The 17,572-nt window shown below is 47.7% G+C and overlaps 1 protein-coding gene across 11 annotated transcripts in view; it reads left to right on the top strand.

Annotated features, from left to right (window-relative positions):
• LOC120950342 (uncharacterized) overlaps positions 1–17,572 on the top strand; it is a 134,555-nt gene that overhangs the window by 53,120 nt on the left and 63,863 nt on the right. The window contains exons 1-2 of one of the 11 annotated variants that reach the window (XM_040369202.2): positions 12,642–13,461; positions 17,388–17,567. The exons of 8 other annotated variants lie outside the window; for them this stretch is intronic. In XM_040369202.2, the coding sequence (XP_040225136.2) occupies positions 17,564–17,567 (4 nt within the window). In that variant the 5' untranslated portion in view covers positions 12,642–13,461; positions 17,388–17,563. Of the gene's footprint in view, positions 1–12,641; positions 13,462–17,180; positions 17,568–17,572 lie in introns of those variants that run through there. 2 more of the 11 variants (XM_040369123.2, XM_040369290.2) reach the window with 2 other exon arrangements.

The following is a 17,572-nucleotide window of genomic DNA, read 5'->3' as shown; positions in this document are numbered from 1 at the left end:
ACTCGGAATGCAAATGAACAGCGCTCAGTGCAAGAAGTGGCAGCAGTTAGGAAGTCATCTTGTCGCCGCCGCCGAACGAGGGAGCAAGATCGAAATCGCATTTTGCATTTTACCAGTATGGTGCTGTGTATGCAGTACTAACACACACACACACACACACACACACACACACACACACACACACACACACACATAATAGGGACCACCCGCTGTTGGTTTGGGCAGGGTTGGCGGCACTTGCCGCGGGGCACGTCTTGGCGTGCGGTTCGTCGCCTGCTGCCCGTCGTGCGTCGTAACGCACCCGCAACAATTGGCTGCGTCTCGGGGGGCACGGGCGGCCCTGGCGGGGTGCTTTCGCATTGTAAAAGATTACCATATCACAGGCAGCGGACGCCGGCGATGCAAAACAGGTGCGAAACTACTGCTGCTGCTGCTGCTGCTGATGTGGGCTCCAAAACTGCATAAACTGGGGAATGCAAATCATGCGCTCAACCGCAGCATCGTTCTGTGTCGGTGGTCGGTTGGCAAAGATGCGCAAGGGTGTTACGGCGACCAAGAAACCAAGAAATGGTAAGTTGGGGTAAGGTGTCGATTTTTCCTGTTCTTTTTTTTGTTTCTTCGATTTGGAATGCGCACTGTTTGTGACACTCGATTTAACATATTTTGGAGTGCGGGCGTCGGGCAGGAACGGACCAAATTGATGCAATATGAGGAGAGACAGAGAGAGAGAGAGAGAGAGAGAGAGAGAGAGAGAGAGAGAGAGAGACGGGTTATAGCAAACGATCAGCAGCAGCAGCAGCAGCAGTTGTCACCAAGCGGCAAACTGTCGCACGTCCGCAATCCCGTACCAAATCGAGCAATCGAGAACAGAATGGGGTTTTTTTTTTTGAGGTTAGTTGTTTGGTTTCCTTTTTTTTATTTTTTTTTTCCTAAGACGGTTGTAAAACCTTAAAATGGAAAGCACAGGGAGCAGCAGGGTGGTTTGCTCGATAAAAAATAATAATCTAACATGCTAGCACCGCACTAAAAGTGCTTGAAGAAGGAATGGTGGCAAAGCGTTGCTCCAAAATGTCCAAAAAGGGTGAGAAAATGATGCGCGCAATGATTCGCCATTCGGTGGCACACTTTACGGCATTCACCTTGGCGCCCCGGAATGCCATCAGAAGCTCATCGTGCAAGCACGTGAAACCATGCAACCTTTTTTTTTTTTTTGTTGTTCTTGGCTTCGACAATTTATTACCCCCCAAACGCCGACTCCTCGGCCCCGCTCGGCCGGGGTCATCGACAGGGCGAATGCCGAGTGTGGGGCGAATTTATACCGCCTTGCTAACCTCCCAGATGACCCGCGCCGCCCATGTAGACTTTTATAACCGTCTGCGACGTATGCAATCGGACGCCTTCCCGCGCGTCGTGTGTGGCTGGCGCCGGGACTGTTCCCCCTAGGAGGCTGTCCCGTCGCTTTTCGGGTTCTGCTTAGAATCGCCAACGTACGCACACACACACGTGCACCCACACACACACAATCCACGCTACATTAAACATTCAATTGAGTGAGAAATGGAAAGAAATGTTACCCAATCTCACCAATTCCTGCGTGTCCTTCCAGTGTGTGTGTGTGTGTATGTGTGTATGTTTGCTACAGCTTAGCTCTTCTCCAAACCGATCCCTTTGCCCCCTTCCCCCTAGCCCCTCCTCTCCTTCCCAAGAGCAGGAGCAAAACAAAACGCACAGGCAAGAAATGTTGCTTCGTCATAAACCGGGCTTCCAAATTTTTTTGTTGCCGCCTTTTGCACGTTGAAGGGTACAAAGCACCACGTCGGAGGCTGAAATTTAATATGAAAAATCTAAAGGGCCATCATTGCCGATGGGATTGAGCACGGTGGGAAAGGTGGCGGCGGTTTGGCCGAGTCAAATTCATGCGAAGGAAAGCGCATTCTTCTGCACGGTGCGCAAAAAAAAGAAGACCAACGCGGCCCGTGTGTTGAAGTTTTATATTTCCTTTTGCGCCCACTGTTTTTTTTTTTTTGGGCTTCGCCCTAGAACACGGTTGGAGTGTGAAGCAGGAATGTTTTGCCTCGCTCGCTCGCTTACAACGCACACGTTGCCATGGGGTTTTGGGCTGGCACGCCGTGGCGGCATTTGAAGTTTCGTTGAATAACGCAATCGCATTTGACTGTGAGTCAGGCCGGGGATTAAACATGGGGTGCTGGCAAACGGGGGGGGGGGGAGGGGGGGGGGGGTTAAAAATCGAGGAAAGTGTTGTTGAAAGCACGCGAGAGGAAAAAATCACACGGGATTTGGATGACGGCATGAAAACAAAAAAAAAAAAGAAGAACGGAAGCTGATTTTCCATAACCCGCCTTCCCGAACGCCGATTAAGCTTTAAGCTGCGGACAGAGCCTGTGTAACATCAAACGACTGCAGCGTGTGCAACACGCTAGGGCAACAGCAAAGCAAACCGAAAAACGGAAACGGCTGTAAACACTTTCGAAACATCAACAACACAGCACGGCAGGGCGATCGAAGGGCGGGGACAGGAGCTCACCGCGCCCACGCTCGCGCGCTTATCGGGTTAATTAGCGGAGAAATCTTCGGTGCAGATAATGAGCTTACTTCAACTCGGGCCAGTGCGTACGGGCGGCCAATCGTCGCCGCCTGGGCATGTTGATTAAGTGACAGTTTAATGCCTCCGGGGGGGGGGGGCCTCCCTACGTTCGACCAGCGTTTCTGGCGTTGCGCCGGTTGCTGACGGGACAGATAAAAACCATTCGCCATCATCCGCCAATTGGGAACGCTGGCACGGGCAGCATGATCCACGATAAGTCAGTTTATTCGTTCAGCACAGTGGGGGGAGTTGCTGTAAGTGTATTGTCATTTTTTGATGATTTGTTTGCAATCTGAGGTATTGTAACACTAAGATTTACTTTCATACGCTGAAATAAACTGCATCATACAATAAATTTAACGAAAATTATGCAAAATCGCTTGCTCCTATTAAGTGCCTAAAACTATGCAATATGGCAGTTTTTATAATTTATTGCGATTAATTTTCATATTTTATTGCATACTTTTAGGCGTTCTAACGCAAACTTTTACATAACAGTGCATACTTTTAGGCGTCCAGAGTGCAATGTTTTGCAATTTTATCAATTATTGCGATTAATTTTCATATTTTATTGCATACTTTTAAGCGTCCAAATGCAAACTTTTGCATAGCATTGCATACTTTTAGGCGTTATATGTATCATTTATTGCGATTAATTCATTTCATTTCATATTTTATTGCATACTTTTAGGCGTTCAAACGCAAACTTTTACATAGCGTTGCATACTTTTAGGCGTTCAGCGTGCAATGTTTTGCACAAGCCTGCTCAGAAGGCAACTAAATAGCCATCCACAACTCTTTTTCGTTCAGACACCCTTTCTCATAGCCTCATATTTAAAAAAAAATTACTTCTCAATCGAAACAAATGGCGAAATTTGCGCATAAATACAGCGGCACTGATAAAACAATTTTCCTCACTGTCCCTTCCTGCTACTGCACGGATCAAAAGCCTGCCAGATACTTGGGACCGGCCAGTCCTGCGACCGTGCTGCATCCCTGCCTTGGGTCGGCAAAACCGTTGCGGGGAAAACTTCCGATCTAATCATGCTAATTGACAGTGATTAGCTTTTAATTTGTGTATCGATTGGAGCGCCACTCCGCCATCTTTCGGCGTGGACACTGGCGCGGGAGCCGCAAGCGGGTGAGCGTTCGAGATGCTGGGAGGGACGAGTCAAGATGCTTTATCGTCCCGTGCCGTCCGTCAGCGATTTTGCAGCGCTTCGGAACGAGTTATCGCATTACGTGCTCGGTAAAAGCCTGCATCGTGCTGGCGGCAAAGGTCAACGCGATGGCGAACGGGTGATAAAGCCCGGCGAAAGTTTTTATCCGGCTTGGAAAGGTAAAACAGCAACAAAAATCTGTTCCATCTACTCTCCGCCCCAGTTGCTGCTGATGGGTTTAGTTAACGATTTATGAGACGTACTTCAACACACCGCCCCAGGTGTGCACGGAGAATGCGACGAGGCGAGCGTTTGCTACAGACCTGCTGACTGACGGGGTCGTCACCCCACTGCTCGCTTACCCCTTCTTTGTACACCGCTGTGCGTTTGAGTAAAAGTACAATTAAGTGCCTTCAGTTCGTTCATGAACGAGAAACGTTCCAAAACACCCGTAAGAGCCTACTCTAAACTCTTGACGTAATCGCAGCCGCCGCCACCGCCTGAAAGGTAGGCCATCCGCACGGCACCGACTTTGTATCGCAACGGCCCTGTCAGGGGCAGAGAGATTTGTTGGTCGCGTTTTTTTCTTCGTCTCTAATTTTACGCGGTACGCTCCGTTACCACCCGAAAGTGTCCCGGGAAGCTGGTGTGGGTCACCCGAAGAGTGAAACACACGCACATACACGCATCAATTTTGTGCACGTTAGCGATCAAACCAAAAAAAAAAAGGAACAGCAACGAACGAACCAGACATTTGAATCCATTTCAACACACCCAACCCGAAAACAAAACAAAAAAAACAACTAAGCCTGACACTCACATGGCTAGTTTGAGTTTGCCCGATCGTGTCCCGACTTTCCTGCCGCCCGGTATGGGTTTTACGACAACTTCGTTCCAGCTTAAGCTGCCGAAGGGAAAGGTTTTCTTCTCACGTCTTCAGCTACGGTGGCTTCAGGGAGGGAAAAAGTAGTAAAAATTTGAAGAGCCAAAATTTGCCTGTCGTTTCCACCGTAGTGCACCGTTCGCACAGCCCCCCCACTATTGTCTCCCCCAACCGCTTCGCTGCTTGAGTAGCGGAAGTTGATTCAATTGTCCACGAATTGTGGGTTGTTTTTCTCCTTTCACTATCTCCTGATTGCATTGGTTGATTCTCTTTCGGGTGGTATGTGTATGTGTGTGTGTTTTTTTTTTCTTTTTGTTATTGCTGTTCTTCCTCCACTTCTGTTGCTTCTTTATGTCTGGCTGTGTGTGTATGTGTGTGTGTGTGTGTTATTATTGTATCCTGTTGATTTCTTTCTACATTTCGCTTCGTCTGCGGCCACTTTTCTGTGATTTTTTTTTTCTTCAACTCTTCGATTCTACCATTTCTTTTGCAACCCTGCGCTGCTTTTTCCACCCGCTTTTTCGTCTTCTTCTGCTTCTTCTTCCACTGCGGTTCGTTATTGCCGCTCGAAGTCGAAATGGGCGAGCCTGCTCCCTGCCTCGAAAAAAGTGCCGACATCTTGGAGGACAAATTGTTCAAGTTTGGAAGCAAACTTTTTTCTCCACCCCCAACCTATCCTCCCATCCTTCACCCACAGTTGTCTCAGCCCTATTTTTCCTTCCAAAGGGGGGGGGGGGGGGAAGTGCGCTTGAATATGTATGTGTGTTTGTGTGTGTGGAGAGCATGGAGCAAATCTACCTAAACAAACACGATGTCCCTTTCCGTTCTCCTCCTCCTCCTTCCAGCACACCCACATAGACAAACACACACACACACACACACACGCCAGCGGGAAACATTCTGGTGGAAAATAAAAGCAACCCCGTGCGCCTTTGCCCTCAATCTCGACGAATGTTTTCTCTTCTTTTTCCCAAAAAAAAAGTGAAAAGAGAAAAAAAGAGAGAGGGAAAGAGACGGTGAGTGAGTGCGATAGAAAGAGAGACAAACGAGTCACAAATAAATTGGCGAACAATCAAACGCTCCAACTCCAACTTTTGCTGGACCTTTGAGGGGGGGGGGAGGCGGGGGGGGGTGAAAATGGGTGAGGGGATGGAGGCGGTATAAGGAAAGCGTCCGATGGGTAATGCTGCGTAACAACAGGCGCCTCCCGGGCGGAAGGAGACGCAGGAGCGACGAGTTGACAAATAGCGCAACGCAACAACGGGAGATAAAAATATAAAAAAAAAACACACCCACACACACACACACACACACACACACACACACACACACACACACATACAAGAAAAAAACCGTTGAAAAGAAGTGACACGACCCAACACAGCCATAAAAGCAGGCAAACGGAAGACGAGCAACGGGAACAGAATTCTTACGCCCCACCCCCCCTCCCACACTGCGTGTTTTGTTGGCGTGTGTGTGTGTGTGTCTGTGCTACTGTCAGCTGAAGGGCCGCGAGAATGTGCGATTGCAAAACCGTTAATAATAAAAGCAAGAACAACATGCACGAGCGGCAATGGAGAATGTGATGAAGTCGGTGCGCTTCCAGCCGCGCAAGGGAAGCGAAAGGGCTCGGGCAAAAAAAAAGTGCTCCCGCCCCGGCAGCGCCGGATAGGTGAGCCGCCCACTCGCTGAGAGAGAAGTAGGGGAGGGCGTTATGTAATTTTACGCAGCGTGCGCGCGTGCGAATGCCCGACAAAGATAAATATTCTGCAGCAAAACAAAGCGAAGCCAAGTAGAAAAAAAAAAAACACACACACACACACACACTGTGCCTTGTGCCGGGCGAAATGCTGGCCAAATGGAGCATCCCAACGAAGCAACAGCTTCCAGTGTGCACTAAGCGACGGGCAAGTGTGTTTACAGTGTAAAGGGGTGTGGTAAGATCAGTGGCAGACATGCGATGAGGTATCGAATGTCGTGTAATGTCATATTTATCATTTGACTTTGTTTCTGCTGCTCTCTCTCTCTATCTCCGTTGCCCCTGAAAGGTAGGCTAACAGCGAAGCGTCGACGTAGCTTTTCGTTATTGCATTGCGAAAGCGCGCTTTAACAAAACGTTTATTAGTCTTTTATTTTTTTTTTATTTTAAGCCCCGCTTTGCACGATTGAAACTTTTACTGTCACCAACGTTTGCCAACGTTTGACTTACCTTTGCAGGATACCTACCCCGTCCCGTCAGCGTTAAACCGTTCGCAGAACGAGCCCCCTGAACCCGTGAACCCTCCGGTTGAGTTGTGAAGCTGAGAAAACGATTTTATTTGCCACTTCACTCACTGTGCACCGTGCCTGCTTTCCTTCCTTCCTTCCTTTGGCACTTTATTCAAATTGTTCTCCCCCCTCCCTCCCTCCTCTTTCTCCCCCTCCCCCTCCTCATTTTCACTGCCTCATCCCACTCTCTCTCTCTCTCTCCACTTCGTACCCGGTCCCGGTAGTGTGTGTTTGATTTGAGCTCATTTTAAATTTTTATTCCGTATCAGATTTTGCCTTCCAGCGAAATTGGGACCGCACTATGGGCAATGCTTTGGAAAGATAGCAAAAAAAAAAAATTAAAAAAATAAAAAAGGAAAAAGTTCAATAATTCCAAAACTGCCACACTGCCATCCCGAAATCAATAGTTCCAATCCCAGCAGATTGGAAAATGAAATTGAATGAATCATTTAAAAATGTTTTATTAAAATTCAGTTTTTACTGCTTTTTTTCTTTTGTTTTTGTTTTTTACCCACTATCCAAAGGCCAGACGAAATCTGCAATCTTTGCGGAGAGCTCTCTTCGCGTCGAGATTCTTTGATTTGTTGGTGCCTGTGTTGCTTCGGCCCAAAGTGATCCCGGAAGCGGCAAGTTACCGGAGCTGAGCTGAAGTATTTCAACACGACACGCCACACCGGCTGCTCAAGTGACACCGGGCGGGGGGGGAGGAAAATCCAAATTCCCAGCGCACCTTTGCGCACAGAAGCGCGTCCAGCGTTGTCCTCTCCAGTGGAGCGAGAGAGAGAGAAAATCTTAATCGTCCGTCCGTTGAGCAGCCGCAGGAAGCAGATCCTGGGCCGGCTGGGTGCGTCCACTGATGGAGGTATAATTGAGGTTTTCGGGTGTGGAGAGCGAACAAATTACATTTTGATGAAGCTGCGAGAGAGAGAGAGAGAGAGAGAGAGGGTCCTCTGTTCATCAGAAGAGAGGTATACTGTGACAGACACACACGCACACACACAAAGTAAATGGGTAGGATAAAGGGAAATGACGCCCAACTGTGTGATGATGGCCGCCCGGGGGATGACCTTTATGGCAGTTTCCGTCAAGCGCGCGGAAGTTCGGAGCCGATCGGAGCTTGCCAGGTTGGCGCGGTACAAGCCGTGGTATGTGCCCGGGCGTCGATTATCATTATCCATCATCGTCGTCGTCGGCGTCACCTTCGCCATTTTGAAAGCGCCTGCTGAAGCTGAATACGTAACGCGCTTTTACGATAGTAAGTGGCATCCTGGCCAGGGAAGCTCCGTAATCGATGCGATGTATTGTGCTGCTTCCGGGAACGATGGTTCCGCTCTTCTTTTCTGCTGCCGGAGTCGGACAGCGCTCCTTCGTGGAAAGATAACACGCACGCGAAAGAATCACTTGAAGTTTGCCAGAATTACTGGATGATAATTACCATAATCATTTGCAGACGCACAGCGTGTATATTAGGTAGCTCACGCGCCAGGGTGGGACATGGCCAGCATGAGTGTAAGCATAACAACAACAAATTAAAAACAAAACAAAAAATACGTCACAAGAGTGAGTGACAGACAAAGTTCAGCAAAAGCTTTGAACGCTCCGGGAAGGACGACTAGGGGATCTTTGTGTGTGACGCAGCTGTCACCCTGTCACCGCCATTACTTCTCGGCACTCGGCGCACAGCTCGCTCAGGTAGATCGGTGTAATTTGCGCGCGTGTGTATGTGTGTGTGTGTGTGAGAGAGTGTGGGAGGAAAATTTGGCACAGAAAAACTGAGCCCCTCGCACACACACACACACACACATCCGTTCGAAGTTTAGTACTGTGGTTTTAAAATCAAACCTTAAACAGGTTAGAGATTCTTCCACAAAACCGACCTGCCCGACATCTCCCTACTCTTCTGCGCACAGTGAGCAAATAAATCGGAACAGGGAAAACTTTTCCCGCCCCCCGGTGCGTACCGGGCAAGCTTACGTTGGCAGGGTTTTACGACGGGAATGGGTTGCTCTCCACGTCGGCCACCAGACGCAAACGAGACGATCATCCTGCTCCTTTTTTCACATCTTCTCTTTCTCTCTCACACACACTCTCTTGGTTTCCCGGTAACGTGAGCAAGGAAGTGTGTTAAGCCTTTAGTTTAACTATTTTTGGAATCAAATTTGTGGCGAGTTTTTCACGAAAACGAAGATGAGCTCTTTCTATGTGTGAGGTTAAGCCAAAGCATCCAGCCCTCACGGTTTTGCAAACTAGCTGAACCTCCATCACCTGCCAGAAAGTTTTGTCTACGCTCCTACGCTCGGCTCTCATCGGCTCGGCTACCACCCAGCTGTGCAGAGCGCTGGTAAGCCAACTTTTGCGATGCGAATTGCATACTTGTAGGCGTTTGTTTTATCTATTTTTTGACAAACATCATTTTTATACCAAATAACTGAAATTGGTTTTGAAGGGCGCCTTAAGTTATGCTATCTGTGTGACAAAACTGAACTGGCTTATATGGCACTCACAAGCCGCTTAACATCCGGCACTGTCTCATGGGCAGTTTCGTTCAGCAGCCGCAAAACCCGAGTGGTTTTACTTTCGTATTAACAGCTTTATCAGGAGGCAGATGTATGTGTGTCTGTGTGATGCAAGGTGAATTTAATTAACTCCGGTGTGTGTGTGTGTGTGTGTGTGTGTGTGTGTGTGTGTGTGTGTGTGTGTGTGTGTGTGTGAGCAGCTGGAAACCCGCGTGTGGTCAGCAGAGCCTTACAAAAACGGTGCTGCACACACACTCGGGCAGGTGTAAATTGGTTCCGGAATAATTCACTCCTTTCGGGCCAAGAACTCGCCGCCTGTGATGATTGGATTGGAGTTGGCGAGGTACTTTGTTTGCAGTACTGATTACGATAAACAGAGCACATACACACATACACACACATGCACACATAATAAGCAGCACTAGCATGCTTGGTTGTTAGAAGCATGAAAAGGAAAGTTCAGCACCACAGCTGCCAAAGAGTTCCCCTTTTTAGAGCAAACTTCACCTTATCTTACATCTCGCTAGGCCGACCGGAGCTGCGAGGTCTGGTGTGCTGCATCTGGTAGCAGTTTTTTTTTTTTTTAAGAGATTTCCACTCCAACACAGTCAGCAAGTCAGCCGCAGCAGTAGCGCAGTAGTGGAAGAAATGACTCAGCGTACCTGTGAAGGTGCGGTCCGTGAACAAAGCGTCCCCTTCATTGCAGAAATGAACAGAAACTTTTGCTCTCTTTCCGGCCGACCTTCGTGGCTCCTTCTGCTTGTGTGTTTGTTTGCACAAAAACAGCCCCAGACGGAGGGCGGATTGCGTCTTTGGAGTTCGTGTAGGAGTTAGAATGTCCCCAAACTTTGGGCCGGTCCGATCAACCAAACACCACTGGTGGCGCATTTGTAACGCCGGTCGGAACGCGCGGCCAATGAAACCAAACAAAAGGTGTGTGGCAACAACAAGATGAGATGAAAAAAAAACACACACACACACACACCTATACCTACAACCACGCTGACTGTGAAAGCAAAGTTAGTTTCTGTATCTTCTTGCCGGTTCTCTCTATCTTCGTCGATGCCAATCTCGCACCGCGCCCGGGCCCGGGTCAATTCATCAAGGCGTTCGTTAGTGTCCGCACCGCTCACGGAGGAACGGAACTTTCGGCACAATAACTTCCAGCACCAGTTTCCGGACACCGCAGGTACCGCCCCGACGACGGCAACAACAAAACGCTGAATGGCCCCGTACCCACGGTACCAAAAAACTGCCGGGCTCGTTTTACCCGGACCCACTGGCGCAGGCCCTGATGAAGATATGTTGTTTGTTTCTGTGTGCGCCCCGCCACACTGCCGCATGCATATATTCAACGTGCAGCCCGTAGTGCAAGCTAGACATAGTTAAAAATTAGTTCCTTGTTTTTTTTTGCTGTTGTTGTTTTGCTGTGGTACAAACGGCTACCAAACGCCGCATCCACAGGCCACGCAGGAGCCACAAAGAGAGAGAGAGACAGAGAGCCGAGCGAAGAGTGAAGTGAAGTTTGCCGTTGCGCAAGTATTTGAAACATTTGCCCTTGCCGCAGCGACGCAACCGACACCGGACACAGTGGCCCCCGGGTCACAGGGTGTATCCGGTGTGCCGTCGGTGTTCGGCCGGTCGGGAAACTTTGTCCCCAGCGGTGGCGCACACACGGGTCTAGCACTCCGAGACAGTCCGGTTGCAGTGCCGTCTATATCCCGTCGTGTCCGGTCAAGTTTCGGGGAGTCGGCAAAGTTTGCTGATGCCACGCTGGGCTGGGCCCGAAACCGGAGGGCAATGCTCTGCTGCGTTGCTACGTGACGGGAAATGTTATCAACAAAATGAATGGCAGGGATGGGAGCGGCTTGTTGGAATACCTATGCGAGGAAGGATGCATATCGGAGCGTGTTGTGGGATAGGTTCTAGCGTTCCGAGACTGAGCTGGTGATTGAAGTTGATCAGTCAACTGGGAACTGGTTATCTGCATGCTGTAGAATGTCTTGAGCTGACCTCAACTCATTACACGGCGAGGGCATTGTTTGCATTACAAACTGGGGCAGTTTCGAGGTGGATGGAAATTGTGTTTTAGATAGTTTGTAAGCCTTGGAGGATCATCAAAAATGTTACTTTTTCCATATCTGGAACAGGATTTAAATTAACTTAAAGATATTGCGGCGTTCTATTGGGTTATATCCACGCCTGGATTATCTCAAAATGACCTCATCTCATTACACGGCGAGGACATTGTTTGCATTACAAACTGGGGCAGTTTCGAGGTGGATGGAAATTGTGTTTTAGATAGTTTGTAAGTCTTGGAGTATCATCAAAAATGTTACTTTTACCATATCTGGAACAGAACTTAAATATTAAACAGAACTTAGTTATTAAATATTAATAACTCAAAGATATTGATGCTTTCTATTGGGTTATATCCGCCGAAACTTGACATGTAGTTCTCAAATCCAAGATCTCGAATGTCCAATCAGTACATCTTCGTCAGAAATTGCAAATTACTAGTGTCGGAAGCAATTTTAAAGAGGAATTTCATGAAATCCTTTACCTCCAGGCACCAAGATATAAGAATCACAGTTTTGAGAGACTTTACAACGCCTTTAGAATTTTGAAGAGCTGGACCGAGTTGGGATGTTTGTTGTTGTGATCAATAGACTTCTCGATCACCAGAGTATGGTAAATCATTCAATTCTCATTCTGACATTTTGTGTTCACACCTTCATTTCGGACCTCGAATACCCAACAATGCATCTTGCACGGGAGCTCCAATGATTTATATCCGTCACCTTTCACAATAACCCATGTCGAATGACCGAAGAGCCTGAAGATGTTGGAAAATATTACAAAACTGGTTTGTCGGGCGTCATTTTCATAAAAGAAACGCATTGCGAGCGTCTTTCTCTCGCTCATCAAGGATCACCAGGAATATCCAGGACATCTTCCCTCCAGGAACCTCAATTATTGAGCTTCCTTCACATTACAGCAGCGCCGAATCGGTGACTTTAAACGAGAAGCACAAGAAAACGGCCACCGAGACGATGAGAAAACTGCAATCAAAATTATTCAAACGACCCGCACAGGCACGCGAAACAAACGCACCCCTGCACGCACATTATGCAATTTCGAAAGGAAAACCTGGGCCTGGGAGAAAAGCGGAAAAGCGGTCTCAAAGTGAATCGCGTTTAGGCGCCCAGCCTTTTCCCGGTCGATTAAAATTGCTTCCCAGCGGGCATTCGATCGGCACTTGATCAACGCGCTTCCCCTAGCGCGCGCGTGTGTGTGTGTTGCAAGGGCGTCATCGTGCAAAGCAAAAAAAAAAAAGAAAATTCCCATCCAGCGGAAAGAAAAGTAACCGCGCTGGTGGCGTCCGTCCCTGGTTGCCGCGCAAAACCAGCCAGCGCTGGTGCACTTGCACTTTAATCGAAATCGAAAAAAGAGGGTACATGAACCTATGTTGCAGCATAATTCATACACACACACACACATGCACACCGTGCCTCTCGCTCTGCCATTCTCGTGCTTATTGGTAACGGTTGTTGGGGGTTTGTTGTTGTTGTTTCGTTTCTTCTTCCATTTCCCAACGCGCGCTGCTGCTGAAGAAGCGCATTCGGAAGCGCACCGACCGTGATGCAACGTTGTGTGCGCCTCGCCTCCCCCCGTCTATTCAGCTCTAGCGGTGCATGGTTCCGCGCGTGCGCTTCCCTCCCCCTTGCGCGTGTGTGTGAGTGTTGTGTCTAAAGTGTTTTTTTTTCTGCTTGCCTGCTTGCCACGCTGCCCCGATAGCTGCGCGTACGGAAGCATCCGCTGCAATCCGCTCTGTCAGTTCACTTCCCAGCGCCGTACGGTTCGGGACTTTGCTAAACCGACTAGCAGCTAAAAACCCGCATCTCGTTAACACGTGCTCCCGTGTGTGACTTAACCACCGTCCCCGTGTGTGTGTGTGTGTGTGTGTGTGTTGGTTTGTGCTTAAGTGTGCGCGAGAGCGCCGCGTTCCAGTTATGCTGCCGGTTCTAGGTAAAGGCCGTGACGGGTTTCTTTTTTCGCGACGCAGCTTTTTCTTCGGTGACATGTTGTTCTCTTGCTTGATTTTGGTTCCCAAGTGTCTCTGTGTGTGTGTGTGTGTGTGTGTGTGTGTGTGTGTGTGTGTGTGTGTATTCTTCTTCTTTAAATTGCGCGATCTAAGCTGAAAAGATAGTACGCTTAAGATGCTACCGCTCGGTAATGGGGGCAAATTGGGAGGCAAAGAAAAGGAAAAAGCAAGAGCAACGGCAACAGAGAGAGAGAGAGAGAGAGACGTTACGGTGGGTTGAATTTTCTTTGCATACTGTCATCACGCTTGATAAAAGCGGAACGGCCGCGTGAGCGCGTGCGTACGAGTGAGTGTGTGCCCGTTATCCGTTCTTGCGGTTCTTGCGCCGGCCCCGCCGGCTTGTTGTAACCACACGGTAGTGAGGGTGCCTTTACACGATACCGCCGTTGCAAAGAACAAAATAAACGAAAAAATCATCAAGAATTGATCCTCATAAGTTCAAATAAAATGGTTCAATTGTCTTTAACACGAGCTACAGCATTTTAGTGATTTTGGAAACACAGCCGTGGGATTAAGTATGCAAAATGGCGCTTGCTAATTTCATAGAAATCAAATCCGCTTCGAAATTATATGAATTGAATAATTTGTTCCAAAATACTCTGAATTACGTGAAAACAAAAACCAATCACTAAATTTTTTGTTGATGATGCCTACGACCAGGATTATTTTTTGTTTGTTTTTTTTTTTTTTTTTTTTTGACAATCAACTGTCAAAACTCATTTTTGGATTTCACTATTAAAGACGATGCATGATGGTCGGTCCCGTGGTACAGTCATTAGCTCGTTATACGTTAAAAGCTCTTATGGACCAGGGCCACCTTAATTACGTCTGACCATCTTGATGCAGGAGACCCCCGAGATCCGACATGTTGGGTAAATCTGATTCAAGAATCGGAATGAATCTTTGAAATGATTCAATGATTCTGAATCTCGGTTGGAAAGATTCATGTATCTCGAAAGATTCATAGAGCTTGAGCATCTTATTATTCTTCTTCTGGGCGTAACAACCTTGGCAAGCCAGCGCCTACACAGGCTTTTGTGATTTCTTGGCAAGTACCATCCAGCCGGACGATCCATGCGAGGCTTAAAGCAACGACGGGCATGCTGCTAAGTCGTGAGAGTTAACCTCTGTGCCATAGGATCGCTCAATTTCAATATTTTGAAAATCATACCTGTCTAAAGATTCAGAATCTCTAGAGAATTATGAATCTTAATGATTCCTTGAATCCTATAGATTTATGAATCTTTGAAGATTCACGAATCCTTGGAGAATCGTGGATCTATGGAGATTTGATTGGAGATTCGAATCACTCATCGCTGAAGATTCATACGAATGAATATTAATGCAAGATTCATGAGACCCAACACTAGACAACAATAAACAACTTGGGATAATAAACAATACTTGGGATCGAAAAATAATCCCAAAGCAAAGTGTAAGTCCAAAAACAATACAAGAATTCCAGAATTCCTCACAATACATAGTTCAAACCGAAGTTGAAGAGTCGAAGCATATAATCAGCTACGAATTTAAAAAAAAAAGATCTATTTCTTCTAAATAAAAACTTGAAACAAGACGACCTTTTCGAATCGTTGCTCCTGAATTTAAAAAAAAATAATTACAATCAATATTAAAATCGTCGTAGCTTAAGGGGGTCGCATCTCGAGAGTCCCCATGTACAGCTAAATCAATAAGTCACTGACATCCAAGCGAATTAGAGGATGCAGAAAAGTGCTCTGTAAAATAACAAGAAACAAAAATAAAAGGAGGAATAAGAACAACAACAAAAAGAAAAGAAGGGATAAGAAGAACAATAAGAAAAAGAAAAAGAAGAAAAAGAAGAAGAAGAAGAAGAAGAAGAAGAAGAAGAAGAAGAAGAAGAAGAAGAAGAAGAAGAAGAAGAAGAAGAAGAGGAAGAATAAGAAGAAGAAGAAGAAGAAAGCAACGATTTGATAAACACAACATCGCTATTTTTGTGGTTGCGGTCGCTTTACTTATTACGCGACCGTAATTATTTTTAGAACCAAACCCGTCCCGTGTACAGGCACCTTAACGCCTGATGTCTCATTTGTCGATAGCGAAATGCAAAGTATCCGGTTTGTGAATCATATCCTCTCTGTCGCCGCCGCCGCCGCCGCCGCCACTGTCTTACAGCGCCAGCAGTCAAAACCAACAAGCAAACTTTGCTCCACTTTCGTGCGCGTGTCCCAAACGCGTCACGTAACCGGTGGGAATCCCTAGCAACTTATTTGTATGCATCTAATAAAAAAACCTACTTTCCGCGAACTATTACTTTCGATTAGCGGAGCGCGATCGATAGCAAACAACCCCGGCATTTGGGAAAGTGAGGCGGGGGGAAAAAGAACACTCACGAACGTCTCACCTTCGCGAAGGTTTTCACCTCTAGAACCTTCCCGCCCCCCGTTTGTGCCGAAGGACGTGTTATTTCTCTTGCCGTCGTTTGTTTTTGTAGAAGCGTGGTAAACACAAGGCGGTTCGATTTCCATCGCGGTCTCCGTTTGGCCTTGGACTGTGTACGGTTTGTAGGTGTCCCGATTGTGTGTTTTTTTGTTTTGTTTTGTTGCCATGGTTGCTTCCACGGGAACAGGGAGAGTGTAGCCGAAAATTTAGGTCACCAGCTGACATGCCAGCTCATGGCCCGCGCCCGTTGTAACGCGATTTGTCTTGCATAAGCATTTTCTCGGGCACGGGCCAGTTTCCTGTCCCGCTGTGTCTGGAACAGGAACAACAAGCAACAGGAACGCAACGGGTAGCACGCGGGCACCGATGGTCTTAAAAAGAGTGTTGCTCTTCCCTGCCTGTCGGACGCATCGCTTTCAGGATCCATGCCACGGTGCCATGGATAAGGGCGCCGCGGAAAGAAAGCGAGCCGACACGGCATTAAAACAGCCTTTTCTCTAGGATGCTAAAAAGTAATGAAAACGAAAACGTTAACGTCCCAACACCTGGGACAGCAATTTATCGGCTCAAAAAAAAAAAAACAAAAATGCCACTGTATGTGTGTACCTACGTACCTTGGAGCAATTTTGTCAGTTTGGCAAGGATGACAGTCGTGGGCCGCAGCGGGCACTGTAACATTCCCGGCCCTGTGACCGAGCCGTTGGGTTGGAGTTTTAATGAGACCACCAACCAACCTGTTAGACGGCGCAAAGTAATGACTTTTTTCGGCTGCGGGAAGTCGGCCGAGAAGAGAAAGAGCCCCGGGTTTTGGGTACAGCGAAATTCGGAGGAAATTTATTTCGGGAGTTCTTCATGTGCCTCCCCTGCTCGTCCATCCCCGCAATCGCAGTCAGATTTTCGCGTAATTTGTGTTTTTGTTTTCCAAATCAATTAGTGCAAATTGAGTCGCCCGCGCGTTTGCCCCGAATTTACGGAGCATTTGTCGGTGTGGGAGAACAAGTCAGTGTCGCTGCAATGGTCCCCGCCGGCTATCCAGCAATTAGACAGAGGGTAGAACGTGCGTCTGCCTTTGGCTTCGGCTGGTTCGGCTCGAATGAAAAACGCCCGCGCTCGGCTCCCCATTCTGCGATGGTGTTCATGATCCAAAAAAACAACAAAAAAACCCTTATCACGAGATAGATAATTGTTATCTGGTTGAGGCGTTTTTTTTTTTCTTTCGTCTTCTACTTCGTGGAATTGGGTTCGATTCTTCGAAGCGGCAAAACGTCTCGCTCACGTCATTCGGGTGTTGCCGGTGACATTCGAAATCAGTGCGCGGCGGTGCCTCGCTGTCTCCTATCCATCAAGATAACCGGCAGGGAGACGATGCCCGCGGAAAGGTTTTGTGTGTGTGTGCAAAATGTTGGCTATTTTTTCCCCCGTTCGTTAGTGCGTGCCGGTACGTGCAAGGGGCAGTAAAAGGTGGTGCTAGTGGTGAACCGGGTAAATACGACTTTGTTCGGCGCTGCAAGATGAGCTAAAACGTCGCGCCGTGTCGATCTCGAACATCAAACAGCTTCAATCAACCGAGCGTATCAACCCGCGGGAGCAGAACAGTCGCCAACAATGGGTAAA

The sequence above is a fragment of the Anopheles coluzzii genome, chromosome X (assembly GCF_943734685.1).
Source record: "Anopheles coluzzii chromosome X, AcolN3, whole genome shotgun sequence".
NCBI classification, from domain to species: Eukaryota; Metazoa; Arthropoda; class Insecta; order Diptera; family Culicidae; genus Anopheles; species Anopheles coluzzii.
Note: the sequence above shows the minus strand (reverse complement) of the source record. Positions and strands in the feature narration are given on the sequence as shown.